This window comes from Triplophysa rosa, linkage group LG2, assembly GCF_024868665.1.
Source record: "Triplophysa rosa linkage group LG2, Trosa_1v2, whole genome shotgun sequence".
Taxonomy (NCBI): Eukaryota; Metazoa; Chordata; class Actinopteri; order Cypriniformes; family Nemacheilidae; genus Triplophysa; species Triplophysa rosa.
This window is the reverse complement of record NC_079891.1, coordinates 23,488,998-23,505,700: the sequence shown is the minus strand read 5'-3', so window position 1 is coordinate 23,505,700 and position 16,703 is coordinate 23,488,998. Positions and strand designations below refer to the sequence as shown.

Below are 16,703 nucleotides of genomic sequence, written 5' to 3'. Positions count from 1 at the left end.
GATGCACAGACAAAAAATTTAACTTTTGTAACTTGTGTTGTACAGGCCTTTGGTCAGTTTGATGCTGAGGGCGATGGAATTGTTGATGTGGAGAACATGCTGATGGTACTGAAGAACTCCAATGGAGCCAATCTGCAGGGAGAACTCAGTCATGTGATCAGGCAGCTCCAGGCATGCTCTCTGACACCAGGTGGGGGAGCGGAGCGGGCATGAAAATGATTACTGATTTCAATGTTTCTCCTCAATTTGGAGGCTAACATTCATGTTCTTGGCAGCATGAGTGGAAATTCACTGTTGTAATTATGCAAGTTATAGACAATTATATGTTTTGTTGTACCTAATTTCTGTCCCCTCCACGCTTCTTCAGGATTTGTGGATATCTTTTCCAAGTCCAAGGACCGTCTTAAAGCACATGCCTCCAAGGTCCTGAAGTTTTTGCACAGGAACCGCATCCCCAGCAGTGCCATCCCATTCCCTGTGCTGGAGGGCTACAACAGCATCTGTACGATGAGGTCATCTGTAGTGCAGGACTTCCTGGATTGTCTGCTGCAGAAAGAGAAAGGTGAAAATGAATGCCATACAAATATACAACCCAGTCTGTTTTGTTTAAACAGTGAGAAACTGAGAGTGCAAAGTGTATACCAGTATTACACTTGAGTCACTTTTCCACAGCCAGACCAAACTGTTCTTCTCATTAGCTGCTTTCGCACCAGGTATAGCATAGTTACGAGGGTTTCATGGTAGCTGAGATGTAATGTAGACATTACAGTTGCGATTGAAAGAGGACTGAGAGATGAAATGTCCTATTTGCAATTGCTAGTTGCACAAGATGGCACCAATGAGCTTTTGGGACGCAAGGATCGGCAGACTAATTTCCGGTCCTATTTCACTGTATGGGAAAATGAGGATTTTTGGCAGGCAAATATGGGTGTTTTTTAATTAAAAAAAGAAGGTTATATATCAGCAATATGACAGATCCTTTTTACATTGCTGAACACTTCGTTAAGCCAAAAGAACTCGATAGTGTTATACAACCGGAAATTAGTCTGCCGACCCTGGCGTCGCAAAAGCTCACCAGTGCTTGTTCAACTAGCCCATAATACATACAGCATCACACAGACGGTGATAAACAATGCGCAGACAAAGACATTGCTGAACTAAAACCATTCCCAGTTCCTGTGGTGCGAACACAACAATGAGCGGCTTCTTCCGCCAAATAGTTCTGGAACTACAAAAATGTTCCTCCAGTGCAAAAGCCATAACTGCTTAACCGTTCAATTCTGTGCCAATCCGGCCCTGCCTTTACAGATATGGTTTCATTTTCCACTCTTTGGCAGCTTTGGAATGTAATATAAATTCGCCAGTTGTTGTGTTGGTAACAAGTTTACAGACTGTATTTTGATGTAAAAAGCAGTTGGTTATGAAGGAAGATATTTTCTTTTTACCCATTTACTTGGCTCAAATAGTTTGCTCTGTCAGCTAAAGAGAAACTGGTTGCCAGGCAACAGACAATTGACCAATCCTGAGTGGGCAGAGAACGGATTGTAATTGGGCTGTGCCGATTGCCATTCCTATATGATCTTATGTATGCAAACACCTGGAAAATAAAGTGTTTGGGAAACCTGTCTTAAAAAAAATGACAAGAGATTTAGTGTAAAGCCGCTGCTGGCACGCTGTTCATCATTTACTTTTTCTTTCTCCTCTCAGATCTAGACATCCAGTACAGGTCAGAACTGAATCATGACCCTGACGTGGATAAGGTCAAAGTGGTCACGCAGTGTTACAGCTTTATCGAGGCTTCGTCCAACAGTGCTGACATCCCCAAACTGACCAATGGAGAGACTGTGTCTTTCTGGCAGTCGGACGGCAGCGCTCGCTCACACTGGATAAGGTAAGCTACTCAACTTACTTGTGTATTTAAAAGGAATTTAGATAAATATTAACTTGTGTGTTGCTTAGTGTGTAAATCGGGAACGTTTAGCTGACGTCACACATTCCTTGGCTTTTGTTTATCACTTGGTTATTTACTTTCTCACATGAGTTTCAGAAACCATAAACATTTTGTGATTGATCAGTACCCTCACTGCCTTGTACCCTCATTCTTGCACAGGTTAAAAATGAAGCCAGACATAGTATTGAGACGACTGGCCATTGCAGTAGCGTCAAATGACCACAGTTACATGCCTCAGCTTGTGTCCATAGCTGTGGGGAAGAACCAGCGATCCTTGCAGGAGATCAGAGACGTGAGGATCCCGAGTAATGTCACGGGATACGTACCGCTGCTGGACAACGCCAACATCACCCATCCCTGTAAACACCCCCATATACAGCAGAATTTTCTTATTGACAGTTTGGAAGCAAATTTTAATATTTTTTTCTGCAATTGTATTTAATTAAGCTAGCAGAGTAAAATGTCCATTCTTTATTGTGTTTTAAATATGTACTTAAGTTATGTCCATGTAAATATTATCATTCTAGAAGACTTTCTAAACTCACACGAAGGCAAATCTTTGAGGATTTAAGCTCTTTGTCTCACTCTCACAGATATTCAGATAAACATTAAGCGCTGCCTGAGCGATGGCTGTGACACACGTATTCACGGTCTGAAGACAATGGGCTACCAGATCACCAAGAGCAAGGAGGTCTCGGTATCCGACGCCTCGGCTATATGGTATCTGTCACTGCTCACATCTCTGGTCACTGCTTCCATGGAAACCAACCCGGTGCTTGCACAGACCGTCTTACAGAGCACACAGTAAGTCAGGGAGAAACAGATAATTTTTCTTCTCTGAAAGAGTGGTGGTGATTGCATTATACTAGTTTTGTTATTGTCACACTTTATAGCCTTGTTTCCTGACTGGAAGCTGTATTTTTCCACTTTCTTAGCCTCCCTTTACAGTTATCATAAAAAGTATTAGTTTTACATTAACAATCACATTTTTAGTTGTGATAAGTTGATGATAAGTTAAAAAGTTAATGGCTTACCCATACAAAAAAATTCTAGGTGTAGTAGAGTGTCAGATGGTAAAACTATGGTATTATATAATAAAAAATGATATAATATATTCTATTTTCAGATGAAGTTTACTCCAGGGTTCTTAAATAAAAAATACTGTATTACTTTAGTACATGTTCTAGAATCAAATAATTCCCATAGTACAAAAAACAATGAGAAACATCGAACAGAAACATCGAGTGGAGAGATCCACCTATGGGAAGGGCATTCGTACCTGACCTCTGCAGAAGCATCCAATTGCACCAAGTCTGGCTAGACAGACAGAAGCGCGCAGCCAATGCCAGGTAAGGCCCCACCCCCTTACCTGAGAACAAATAAGGTCTGCCTGCGCTGCTGTTCTCCAGTAAATATATTCGCTTCTCGTCCAGCAAGCTGAGCAAAGCTGGTGGATCTCTCCACTCGATGTTTAAGAGAGCTGGGGTTATAGGAGTAACCTATTGTTCTCTTTCATCATCTCGTGTTCGAGATCCACCTATGGGAGAGACATGGACAGCGCCCAATACAGTGAGGTTCCTTAAGCCAGAAAAAGACGGTCACCCCCAAGGATGATTTAGGGGCGGTGCTCGACACATCCAAAAATCATGCTCCTGTCAACCCTAATCCACACACATAGCTGTTTTGCCGTGCTACAAAACAGGGTGTTACAATGTATATGTGTTAGTCCTGAGTCTTTTTATTTAGGAGTCGAATGGCTTGTGGAAAGAAGCTGTTGCACAGTCTGGAGGTGAGGGCACGAATGCTCCAGTACCTTTTTCCAGAAGGCAGAAGGGTGAAAAGTGCATGAGAGGGGTGAGTGGGGTCAGCTACGATGCTGGTAGCTTTACGGATGCAGCGTTTGGTGTATATGTCCATGATAGAGGGTAGAGAGAGCTGGTTGCTCTTCCAGAAAGCACTAGTCATGGTCATATATGTCTGTAATGCATGAACAGGAGAGAGCATTCAGCCTCTGATGCTCCACAGAGGGAAAAGGCGGAGGGTGAAAAGCGGACAGCTCCAACACCTCCGATGTGAACGCAGGGAAGCACTTAGGCATAAAAGCCAGGGTTGGCTTAAGAAAAACCTTATCTCCACTCAGAGAGAATTAAGTGCACGAGGGATGTACTGAGAGTGCATGTAGCTCACTAATATGTTTGGCTGACGCCAAGGCCATAAGCAAAGCCGTCTTGAAGGACAGCAGCTTCAAGGAAATACCTCCCAGGGGCTCAAAAGGAAACTGAGACAGGGCCTCCAGCACCATGGAGAGGTCCCATTTAGGGACAGTTTTCCTGATGACTGGCAAGGAGCGACGGGCACCCTTCATAAATCTGCGGATTAAAGGATGCTGCCCGACTGTTGAGCCATCAAAGCCTACATGACAGGCAGAAATAGCTGCCAGGTAGACCTTAATTGTGGAAAATGACCTGCTTTTATCCATAAGGTCCTGTAAGAAACACAAAATATCAGGAACTGAGCACTGATGTGATGCGAGACCGTGCCCATAACACCACCCTTCAAACACTTGCCACTTACAACCATATAAGGACCGTGTAGAAATGGCCCTGGCATTTTGTGTCCGTACAGAGATCGCAAGAAGCGAATGTCAGCTGGAGAACAGCAGCGCAGGCAGACCTTATATGCTCTCAGGTAAGGGGGTGGGGCCTTACCTGGCATTGGCTTCACGCTTCTGTCTGTCAAGTCAGACTTGGTGCAATTGCATGCTTCTGCAGAGATCAGGTACAGATGCCCTTCCCAAAGGTGGATCGCGAACACGAGATGATGAAAGAGAACCTGATAAACTATTTCTAAAACATTGCAGTAATACCATGGTAATGTCATTTTATTGTTCTGATGGATTCCTGTTAAATTAATTTAACTGTTTTTTCACTGTTCTCTAGGAAAGCCTTACAGCATATGCCACCCCTGTCGTTAACGCCGTCTTCAACCGAGTTCCCTAAATTCTTCTCTGCAAATATTCTAGAAGAGGTGGATGGATTTTTACTGCGCATAGCAGAGTAAGAAACAACTCTTTACAGTCAATTAGCACAAACTCAGCACATGTTTATGTCTGTTATTAATAAGTCAGAGTAGACAGGGTCTGTAGTAGCGACAAACCCCTTTTTGTTGTAATTATACAACACAGGTCAGCTTGATAATAATGGAATACTGTTTTCTATCAGGGGGTAATTTCATTTGAAAGTAATTGTACACTCGGCCCTTCTCTTAGAGGAAGTGCTTTACTTTCAACTATCCTGTTATCTCTCTCTCTCTCTCTCTCTCTCTCTCTCTCTCTCTCTCTCTCTCTCTCTCTCTCTCTCTCTCTCTCTCATCTCTCTTGACCTTTTTCCTGGTGCTTGCCCATTCTGTATCAAGGTTGTGTCATTGTGTACTGTCTTTTTATGGCCAGATGGTGTTGCATTTGTTGTTTGTTTGATTTTTCTAACAAAAAATACAGTAATGTTTAATGTGTGTTGTAATCTGGTTGAATCTTATTAGTCTAATTACTAATTACTCTACTAATTTCTCTCTCTCTCTCTCTCTCTCTCTCTCTCTCTCTCTCTCTCTCTCTCTCTCTCTCTTTCTCTCTCTCTCTCTCTCTCTCTCTCTAGCTGCTGTGTTTCTCCTGAGGCTGAACTGACTCTTCTAGCATTTGCTCTGGCACGAGGCAGCGTGGCTAAAGTCCTCATCTCTCTGTCTGGTGTCTGCCAGCATCAGGACTCTGAATATAGAGCATCCGCATTGCTGGCCTCCATGGCGTCAGTCCGGCTCAGATTGCTCTTCCGGAATGGTAATGCACAGTAGTTGGATAATGATCTTAAGCTTCTAAATCTGATATTGAATCCAATCTTTAGACTCATCTTGAGATTCGTAATTCATTCAAAAAATTGTCATGCTTTGTGTTTAGTTTATTTTCCGTTCGTTTAGTTTTGTCCGTTGCAGAACATTAAAGAACATTTGGTTTTTATTTTTGATGGATTAGCTGCATTTGCAGTACAGCACTATAACACATATAAACATGGTGTTCATGTGCAGGTAAACCCCTTCAGCTCCATCTTCAGGCGTGTGATGTCAAAAGTAAAGAGGAGAAGTCTGGTCCAGAAAACATGCTAACAGAACCCAACACTGGTGACGGTACAAACACCATTCATAACATACAGCCCTCCTGATCTTGCATTCAAAATAGGACTTCAGAGATACTTTATAACCAAAGTGCGTTAGTGAAATACCCATTTGGGGTTGCAGGTTTCCTGACAGAGAACGGAAAGAGGAAAGCCAGTGTGATTCTGTCCACTGAAAACCAGAGCTGCTTTCAGGTCACACAGATCAAGATGAAAGTGAGTCTTATTATTTGCCTTTATAGTCTTTTAAGAGTATGTTTTAGTATAAAAAACTGGTTGATCTAGTTTTCAAAGTCTAGTTTTGCTTTGCATATTCATCCCAGCATTTCTTTACCTCAGGTGCGTAAAGGGGCAATCGGTGCTAAATGCGGCCTGGTGTTTGCGTACAATGACAACGAGGCCTTTGATGCAGAAAAACACTTCAAACGATTCAAAAAGTATGATAGCTGGGACTACAAAGACTACAAAGAATTTTTCCAAGACAGGTTTGTCAAATTTTCACTTGGTTAGTTTGAAGCAAACACTTGCAGAACATTTATACACCACATAAGACAGCTGTAAATTCATTAAGAATGATTCTGAGTAACCTCTTACTGTTACCTCCGTATCCCATGCATATACATACATTCACACTCAAATTCATACACACTCCAGCACAAGGACATCAGGGAAGAGTGAAGATGATCCGCTGGGCTGGTTTGAGCTGGAGGAGGACTGGAATGACGTGGATATCAAGCTACAGCAATGTCGAGTATCCAAAGTAGGATTTCTTTGTTTCTATCTCTAGATTTTCACCTGTTTATCTGCAGTAAATAGACAATTCAGGTTTTGATGGTGTTCTTCTACAGTAGGTAATAGACATTTGTTTACTAACCCTCTCTCTGTCTGTCTGTCTGTCTTTGTGTAGTTCCTCATGGTGAAGTTCCTGTGCACTAGGCAGGACACAGCAGAGCGGTTGGGGGTTCAACAGATGTGTTTTAGTGGCTATTTGTGTCCAGACTTGGAGCGGCTAGAGGATGTTGAGGATCTGAGCTTTCAGACAGAGGATAACAAGTCAGGCCTGGTCACAGGTCTCACACTCATGAAGAAGACCCTTTATTTCATCCAGCAGCTCACCAGAGACATGGTACATCTACCAAACCCCTGATTTGTTTAAACACAACTCTGTATTTCATAATGCAGTTTTTCCATTCACTGATGTTGACTTTCGATTATAGCTGAAATTCCTGAATTCTGTCACATAATGGTATCTACGTTTGAATCCATGTCCAATGAAATATAAACCCAGAACCTTATTTACAGGAAGCCACTTTGTCCAAGCAGAAGTCCCTTCTTGACTTCAGTGACCTTAACCTGCTTCTGTTCTGGGATTTTTACCGCAAACTCAGGTCAATGTGAGTACAACTGTAAACATGTAGTTGCACATATAGTTTATAAAAGCTATTAGAATGAATTAAACACGTTTTTGCAACTGTAGCTACTAGCTTCAAGACGTCTTTAAATAAATAGACTCTGTTGTGATTGACTAACTTCTTTCTTTGCATTTAAAATGACCTTATCAATTTGAAGCTTTAATGCGTTTAGTCTATGTTTGTGTCTTATAATATGTGTTTATGCTTGTGTTCAGTGAGGGAGAGGAGGCATTGAAGACACGGGTTCTTCTGCTTCAGCTGCTTCAGAACTGCTTCTCGATGATGCCCAACCTGACAGAGTCCCAGTCCTCAGAGACAGCGACCTCATCGTCAGCATCAGCGTCTGCCTCGCCCTCATGCAGAGCAGACGTACACCCTGCTGAAGCTGTCGGGGAGCTTTACAATCACTTGTGTCAAGGTGAGACTCTCAAACGTGCTTTCACAGTTTATTTTTAATGTCGTGCTGCAGGTCACGTTCCTCAAGCGCTGTTGTGTTCACAACTATAAAGCTCAACTATGCTGTTCGGTGTGATGATGATAGTGATGGTATTAGAGAGTAACAGTAGGTTATGTGCTCTGCAGTGGTGGATGGGCCTGAAGGTGAGACTGCGGTGGAGAAAGCTCTGAGGAAAGAAGCTGTGAAAGCCATTCTCAATGGAGCTGCTATCTTTTATCCTAACAAACAGAGCAGGAGAGACAAGCTCTTTCACATGATGGTAAGACTTTGTTTTTACTTATTTGTTAAGTTTATTCAACGTTTGGGATAAATAGTTCACTCAAATCAATTGTGTTGATATGTCACATGTCTTTTAACCTCACTATAAGAAGTGTTTGACCAGCTGCAAATAATTAGACAATACATACTGAAATCTGAGTTTACTCAACTAATGGCATAAAATCCACTCAACTCATTAAACATTTCTCTTAACTCAGCACTGAGCTTTCCGATGCAAAACTGAAACACTTGACCCAAAGTATTTTGATATACAGTATTTCACCCAAAAAAGAAAATTCTGTCATCATTTACTCACCCCATTTACTGTTCCAAAACTGTGTAAAATTCTTTTGTTGAACACAAAAGAAGATATTTTGAAGAATGTGGGAAACTACACAGTTCTTAAGCACTATTGACTACCATAGTAGTTTTTTTTCTGTACTATGGAAGTCAGTAGTGCCCCAGAACTGTTTAATTACAAACATGTTCCCAAATATATTTCCTAGTGTTTAGCAGAACAACGAAATTTACACATGTTTACTAAAGGGAACTATCCCTTTAGGTTAAGTCTATAAATAATCTTTATTAGCAACAAGTTGAGGACTGATAGAAATCAGTATGCACAAAATAATAAATTTGCTCTTGCTACTAAAAAATCTGTGAGAACATTTTTAAGATGGATTTTACAGTGAAGAATTTAACACTAGCAGTTTTTGTTTGTTTTTTTTCACTAGAAAAACATAACAGAGGAAAATCAACCAGAGTCTGTGAAACTAACATTCGAATCACTCTGCAATTACTTCAGGTATCAAACTCCTCCATCTAGTTCTCTTTCATATAAAACTGTAAAGCATTCTCACACATTGCCGCACGTTCATCTGTTTCCAGCGATCAGGACCCCAGAGGTCTTCTCTTGCTGCCCCCTAAAGGAGCCCTGTCTGACTTCAATATCTCACCCATTCTGACAGTCATGGACACTATGCTCATAGTAGCCACTGGAGAGGTATGTTCACCCATGCTGACAGCTGCCAACTTCGTCTGGTCATACAGGCTCTGTGGATAGCCGACACGTGCCCAGTGTTGGGTGTAACTAGTTACTAAGTAATTAGTTACTGTAATTTAATTACTTTTCCCTTGAAAAGTAAAGTAAGGGATTACTCTTATTTTTTCTGTAATTTAATTACAGTTACTTTTGATGTAATTAAACTAAATACTTTGTGTAATATATGTGTGTGTAATAGTGGAAATGACATCAAAATTCAGAGTCTAACTTTAAAATCTGTGATTTAATGTATAATTCTCACATTTGTAATAATTTAGTGAGTTAATAATACTACTTTATGTAGTTTAATATTATTTATTTGAATGAATTAAAAGAGCCCTTTCATGTCTATCCTTGAATCACTTAACTAATCAAGGTTGATATAGGATATAGAAAGTAATTAGTAATAAGTAACTAAATACTTTTTGGAGAGAGTAATTTGTACAGTAATCTGATTACACTTTTGAATATGTAATTAGTAACTAGTAATTAATTACTTTTTGAGAGTAACTTACCCAACACTGCACGTGCCTCACATGTTTACAAGTTATTGAAGTGATCATATGGTGCGAACACGTGTTTTTCTGTGTCTTTGGTGTGTTATAAGTTGCCCATGCATGTATTAGACACGTAAAATTGCAAAAATTTAAGTGTCGGAAACAAAAGATGCATTCTATCTACAAGCGAATGCTCACCCAGATCTGCCTGAAACGCCTCGTGTAACCACACCCCCACAAATCTACGTCAGTTCGTGGTATGATTTGACTAAGACCGCCCAAATGTATACGCAAGTCAGTACTGTCAGTACAATTGCTTTTGTACAAATCTGCGCGTTTCAGAGAGGCGGGGCAAAGAGGAGATACAAACAAGCACGGTATGTGGAAAATACAGCGTTTTTGAACCTTAAATCGTGAATACACAATGCATTACATCTAAAACAAACGATAAATCAATATCGTTTGATATTGATAAATATAAACGATAAATATTCGTTTTAGCCGTGTCATATGACTCATTTCACATCTGTTAGCTGACACATGTGTTGTAATACAGAGTAGAGGTCTTCAGGGAGGACTCGAGACCCGTATATGGTCTATATTTTACAGGTCAGCACTGTGCGTTTGTTTAGTAACGTTCATCTCGTAAAATTAGTGTGAGTCTGGAAATAAGGGAAAAACACGAGCATCCTCAGCTGTCAGCAGCAAAACTCCGCTGCAGAATTACTGCACGCAGTCTGTGATCATGGATGCCTTCATGAGTGATATGGGGAAAAGCGCGTATTCCACTTTTTCCTCATGTTTATAATAATGAATGAACCGTCTTGTTATATCTAAAAATTTTGGTCAGACTCGGCTCAGAGAGCACAGAGATGATAGCAAACAAGTGCTGCTAATGTCAGCGGTCATGGATGGCATTAAACGAGCAATCATTATTGTAGATCAACAGGGCAAACAGCCAAAGATTTATTTTACTTGACTCAAGAGAGAAAAACAACGCAAACGTGCAAAGTTGCTGTCATTCGTCACCGTGACAGCAAGCAGACTTTTGAAGCTGGAATAATGAATGGAATTTAACATGGCCGTTCAATTGGCGAGAGAGGAATAACATGAATGAAACCAATCATGCATCACAGTCAGGGAGGCAGAAGGCCACTTACAGTAGATAAGACAAAAGGTTTTTATATTTTCGAAACTTGTTTACAGATTGAATAGAATATGTGCCGACTGGGTCGAGTCGGGTCCAGCCGGGTTCGGGTCCAGTTTTCAAATAATATGCGGGTCCGCGTCGGGTTCGGGTAGTAAATTTATGATTTTTCTCAGTTCTGCACGGGTTCGGGTCCAATTTTAAAATGATTAGACGGGTCCGGGTCGAACATGTGTAGCACAATCACGGGTCTCTTCGGGTTTGGGTCCACATGTTTGGACCTCTAATACAGAGTATCGCTTGTGATGTGACGTGTATGTCGACAGCAGCTCTTCTTTGGTTACAGCAGCTTTGTAAAGAGTAGTTTAATGTTTAGTAATGCAAAACTGCCCCTCGGTCTTTCAGTGTGAGGTGTTGATGCAAGAGTCCAGAAAAGGGTCTATTTGGAGGGTCCTGCTGTCGCTGTTCTGGGCTCTCCAGGGAAGTCTGCTCTCCTGGTGTTTCTTGCAGATCAAAGGAGGAACAAGCACCTCTGCTGAACTGGCTCGGGAAATCCTGCTCAAATGTGAGCATCCTTCTTTTGTTCTTTCAGACTGGATTTACAAAGCCCTTCAAAATGCCTCAAAGAATTTAGCAATTTCTATTATAGATGAAATTTCAGGGTAGTAACTGCACAGCTGTTTGTCACTTTCTTAACAAATCTGTGCTGTTTCTCTTGACTTGCAGATGTGGAGCAGTTCCTGGACGGCACCAGAAACATACTGAGTTCTCTTATCAACCGCTTCTCTGGAGCCGATATCACAGAAAAACTCAACGGATCCATCCTGGCCATGGCGACCCGGCAGCTGGTAGCAAACACTTCATTTTACTTCTACAAACTGTTGCTGTGTCTGAAACCGCTCCGTATCTGCTATATAGTGCTCTATATCGGGTGTCCGCTATTTTGTAGTGGTGTCCAAAACCTGAGTAAACTACTTCATTCTCTACATTTGTTCACTCTTTTTTCATCCACAATGCACTCTGATTTTGAGTGTACAGTCGATGTACACTCATAGCTCGCTCACTATTTCCCATGATAAATCACGAGACGGCCACTTGATTAGAATCTGCTCGAGGACACTGACCGTTAATGCCATGAATGTATGATTATACACACACTTGCTGTGTTATAGCAAGCGTCCTGGGGTGTGGCATGACACTATCATGAACATTAAAGTCCCTGTGAACCCGAAGTTGCGATCGTTTTTACTTCCGTATTTTGACACATTTCCGAGTGAAATGGAATTTCTAATGAGAAAAATTGTGGGCGTGGCTTTCGTCTTTCTCTGCGACTTGATTGGATGTATAAATACAGCTGTTGCATTTTGAAATGGAACTGGTAGCAGACTGACAGTTGAAGGGGAAGAGTTAATGGATGCTCCGCCCAAGCCGTCTAACTTACGTCATTTAAGATAGATAGTCATTACAGAAAGGAAGTGCATTTTCAGATTTTAACTCAAGATTATGAGGGCACACAAATTTTAAAAAGAGAATGACCCACATTGATAAACTATTTACAATAAACGCTGCAGTATTTCATGAAAAAATAGGCATTGTCATTTTTTATTTCTCTGGGACTTTAAATACAGCCAATCAGAACAGTTTTCTGTTTGCGCGTAGACTAATAATCACAGTCTATGATTAAAAGCACTGTGATCTTTGAAGTGTGTTTTGACCCAATGTGGTGTTTGTATTGTGTCTTGTCGCAGACAATCTTTCTGTTGGAGTTGTGTGCTCTGGATATTCCTCATTGTGTGCTGCTGAGGAGATTCTACCCTCTTGCAGGCCTGTTGAAGAATCTGGCCAACGACACAGAGGAGATCTTCTGTAAGGTCAGTCCACTGTGTGCTGGTTCCTGTAGCTTAACTGGTAGAGCAATGTGCCAGCAGCACAGAGGCTATGGGTTTGATTCCCAGGAAATACATACATACTGATAAAATGTACAACTTGAATGCACTGTACATCGCTTTGGATAAAACATCAGCCAATTGCATAAATGTTGATGTAAGGCATTTCGACATGTTCAGGTATTTGCACTCAGGTAAATACAGTTAAAAGCATAGTTCATGCAAAATGTACATGATTTTATGTTGCTTCAAAAGAAAAGCATCCCAAAGTATACATAAACAAGTATACATAGTATATATAAACACTTAAAAGGGACTGAAAAAAGAAAACACCTGTAGTCTGAAATCTCCAGATTCCAGTGTGAGAAATAGATTATTATTTTGTGGAGACCTGATCCTTTAAAAGAAATAGATTTGTAATCATTTTTATCACATTTTTAAAAAGGTAATGTATTGACCTGTAAGTGAATAAGTGAAGAAAAGGGTTTTTGTGCTGTAGGTTGATATGGAAGGCTCTCAGCAGACTCAGCAGCCTGTCGTGTTGAGGACGTGGAACATGGAGTCCCCTCATAACTATGAGAACAGCAGACATGAGACCACCATTTTCGTCTGTCCTGGAGCCACGTCCTTTGAGGTGGAGTTCGATGAACGCTGTGAAACAGAGAAAAGGTGGAAGATCTGATTCTAAAATGTTCTGCTGCCACCTTCTGGCAATAGCTGACTTACAGCAAAAATTAATTATACTGTCATTGCTTTGAGACTCATTGATTTTTTTTTGTAGATACGACTATCTGGAGTTCACTGATGCTAGAGGAGGAAAAGTGAGATATGACATGAAAGTTGGCACAGAGAAATGGCCAAAGGTGCGAGAAATGTTAATGAGAGTATTACTACTTGGATGATAATGTAGATGTGACACATTTTAATTGTTAACTTATTGGACTTCTTTAAGTCTGCACAGGTTTATTGTTTTTTTGTTTGGTATCAGTTTATTGGCTTAAGGATTTTATTGTATTTCTGAATAATAAAAATAAGCCTTATGTATGATTAATAGAGCTGAATGGGTTTTTACTTTAGATTTTGTATGTTTTATGCATTCTCATTTTTTAAAGAAATAAAACAGCATTATATTGTACAAACATAAATTAGATTAATAGTAAACTACCGTATAAAATAATGCAAATATATCTTTTTTTTTTTTTCAGAAAGTGACCTTTAAAGCGGGTCCCCAGCTGCAGTTTCTCTTCCACTCAGACAGCAGTAATAACGAGTGGGGTTACAAGTTCACTGTGACAGCGTACGGCCTGCCAGACGTCACCGTGTCCTGGACCTCTGACATGCAGCTGCTTGTGTCCAGACTGATGGGTCGTCTGGCCTCACGCACAATGGCTTTAAAATCACCTTACGGTAAGAATACAAACACTTTACAATTGTGCCAAGACTGAGATGCGCCTTATTACTTACGTATGTTCCTACCATGTTTATCCAGTTTATTAAGGCAACGACTAGGATCTATCTTTTGTATCGAAAATTTACTTATAATTATATCAATCTTGTCTTCCTTACGAAGAGATCCGCGGAGTGAAGGAGTTGCCTGCAGGCGTGATGAACCATGTGCTGTCTTCTCCTCTCTGGAAGCCTGTGTTCAGACATGGTCTGAGTCAGTTTCCCAAAGATGCGCCCAGCGCAGACACTGATCAGGTGACGGTCTAAAAGTGTGTGCGTGTGTTGTCTAAATCATCAGCTGTACTCACTTCATTACATTCATCTGTAAAATGTGGCCTACAGGAAGCATCATCTCCTTCAGCAGATGAATTGGTGGAGTTCTTGAGGGAGTTTTCAAGTTGGGATCCTTCACAGGATGCCTCTGACGGCAGGACAGAGCTCATGAGAGCTCTTATGATGACCTGCAAGAAGCAGCCAATCAGAAACGAGATTGCTGCGGGATCAAAAGTGGACCAGGCTGTGAATGCCACGTGGGGGGCAATGATGTATCACACACCTGCGCTTCACCATAGTCTCAGGAGCTTTGGTAATTCAGTATTCATTCATTTTATGATGTAACCACACAACACTATTTGTTTTTAGACTTGATTAGATATTTTCTTCTCCATTTAGTATCTAAAAACGGTCAGAGCGGTCTTAGTGAAGACATCCTGCAGGTCTACTCCCTGGCCGACAGCATCAGAACATGGATGGTGTGTAAATTGTGCTTTCAAAATAACTTCTCTAAAACTCAAATACATTTGAAAAAGTCCTTTCCTACCATTTTTTGTCCTCTTTGATAGTTGGAGATGAAACAGCGTTACCTTGTGGGTAAAATGAATGAACCAGCGGAAAAAGAGGAAGGACAGAATGAGGTTACGATGGAGTCACTTGGTTAGTATTGCAACAATACAATAAAAAAAACGATTGTCTGACTAGGTTTTATTTTTTCATCTCTCTCTCTCTCTCTCTCTTCCAGCTGAGATCTGCATCAGTAGAAGTTTGTTCCTCTTTAAATTCAGCCCAACTGGTGGAAACTCTTCTCCAGAACAAGAAGCTTCCAAACCAGAAGAGGGCGCCTGCGCTGCTCATCTTCTCCGATCCGTTTCCACATCCGAAGCAGACTTCCAGCCCAGCCCCTCTCCCTCCATCTCGCAGACCCCCGAGGGCACAGAAGCAGCGACACCCACGGGGCTCGCTCCCCGGGCACAGGACCTGGGCTTCTCTGCATCAGGCGAGGCCGGGCCTTCCAGCAGTGTCAGTACACAGGTTTCCGGAGGATCCTCCGAAAGCCTTCAGTCTCAAATAGGAGAGCCCACATCTCCGTTAGTCTTCCCACGTAAAGCACCTTTCAGTCGGGGACGCCTGAGGCTCCTTTCCTTACGGTCTTTGGAGGAACCTCGCATGGCGCCGCCTGTTAAAGAGCGTTTCCCTATTCTCAAACACATTCTCAGCTTTATGAAGGACATGGTTATCAGTGAAAGCAGGTATTGGCCCATGAATGAAGTTTTGGTTATAGAGTTTTGCACCTTGCTGTGTATGGTAGCGTTTCCATGATGAGCTATAATGAAATGTCTCTTTCTCGCTCTCTCTGTGTGTGCAGTGTTCTTCATACTCTTGCCCTGAAAAAGGCCCAGGCACTGAGCGTGTGAGAGGTTCTGGAGATCATTCAGCAGTGCATACTCACCCTGGGGAAATCGCACCTCTTCCAGGCTCCCTGTATCCTGTTTCTTCAGGAACTTTTGGCATGTCAGAAAGATTTCACCAAGTATGGCCCTTGCCATAAAATCTGTAGCTGTGGTCATTTCTGATACAGATATCATATCAATATTATAACCCCATTTTTCTTTCTCAGTTACTTCTCTCAGATGGCGGGAAGTGGAAAGGAGATGAGGGAGCTGGTCAGACACTCATATCATCTGTTAGTGCTCATGTTAGTGGAGGCGGTGCAGGGCTTCAATGCATTGAATGAAAAGTGCGTTCTACCTCTGTTACGCTCTAAACATTGCCATTCTATATCATAATCGCAAATTCCTGTTGACATGGCTGTTTACGTGTTGGTATCTGATTTCCAAATATATTCTGATGTCCTCAGGGTCCTGCTGCCTGCCCTGTCATGTGTGCAGACGTGCTTGCTGCATTTACTGGATATGAGCTGGGAAGCAGAAGATCTGTCACTGTTTCTGGACATCAAACTGCCTGATCTTCTGCTCACCATGTCTCAGGAAAACATCAGTGTGCATGACATTGCCATCAGGTATGTGCACAGAATCAAAGGAATCAGAAACCAGTAAACCACAGTCTCACATGACTGGTTAACCTTAATAGGATAATTCACTCAAAATTCTGTCATAAATTAATCACCCTCTAGTTGTTCCAAACCTGTATGAATTTCTTTGTTCGGTTGA

At 41.5% G+C, this 16,703-nt stretch overlaps 1 protein-coding gene across 1 annotated transcript in view; it reads left to right on the top strand.

Annotated features, from left to right (window-relative positions):
• Positions 1-16,703, top strand: part of zzef1 (zinc finger, ZZ-type with EF hand domain 1) — a 39,758-nt gene that overhangs the window by 2,195 nt on the left and 20,860 nt on the right. The window contains 31 exon segments of the mRNA XM_057356375.1: positions 46-190; positions 368-562; positions 1,708-1,891; positions 2,111-2,310; positions 2,545-2,755; positions 4,891-5,007; positions 5,602-5,780; positions 6,026-6,124; positions 6,236-6,327; positions 6,451-6,596; positions 6,766-6,871; positions 7,019-7,237; positions 7,414-7,505; positions 7,739-7,941; positions 8,106-8,239; positions 8,973-9,043; positions 9,127-9,241; positions 11,330-11,489; positions 11,651-11,772; positions 12,673-12,795; positions 13,310-13,479; positions 13,592-13,673; positions 14,016-14,217; positions 14,381-14,511; positions 14,599-14,842; positions 14,929-15,008; positions 15,099-15,189; positions 15,275-15,782; positions 15,899-16,063; positions 16,151-16,270; positions 16,391-16,552. Coding sequence (XP_057212358.1) covers positions 46-190; positions 368-562; positions 1,708-1,891; positions 2,111-2,310; positions 2,545-2,755; positions 4,891-5,007; positions 5,602-5,780; positions 6,026-6,124; positions 6,236-6,327; positions 6,451-6,596; positions 6,766-6,871; positions 7,019-7,237; positions 7,414-7,505; positions 7,739-7,941; positions 8,106-8,239; positions 8,973-9,043; positions 9,127-9,241; positions 11,330-11,489; positions 11,651-11,772; positions 12,673-12,795; positions 13,310-13,479; positions 13,592-13,673; positions 14,016-14,217; positions 14,381-14,511; positions 14,599-14,842; positions 14,929-15,008; positions 15,099-15,189; positions 15,275-15,782; positions 15,899-16,063; positions 16,151-16,270; positions 16,391-16,552 — 4,868 coding nt within the window.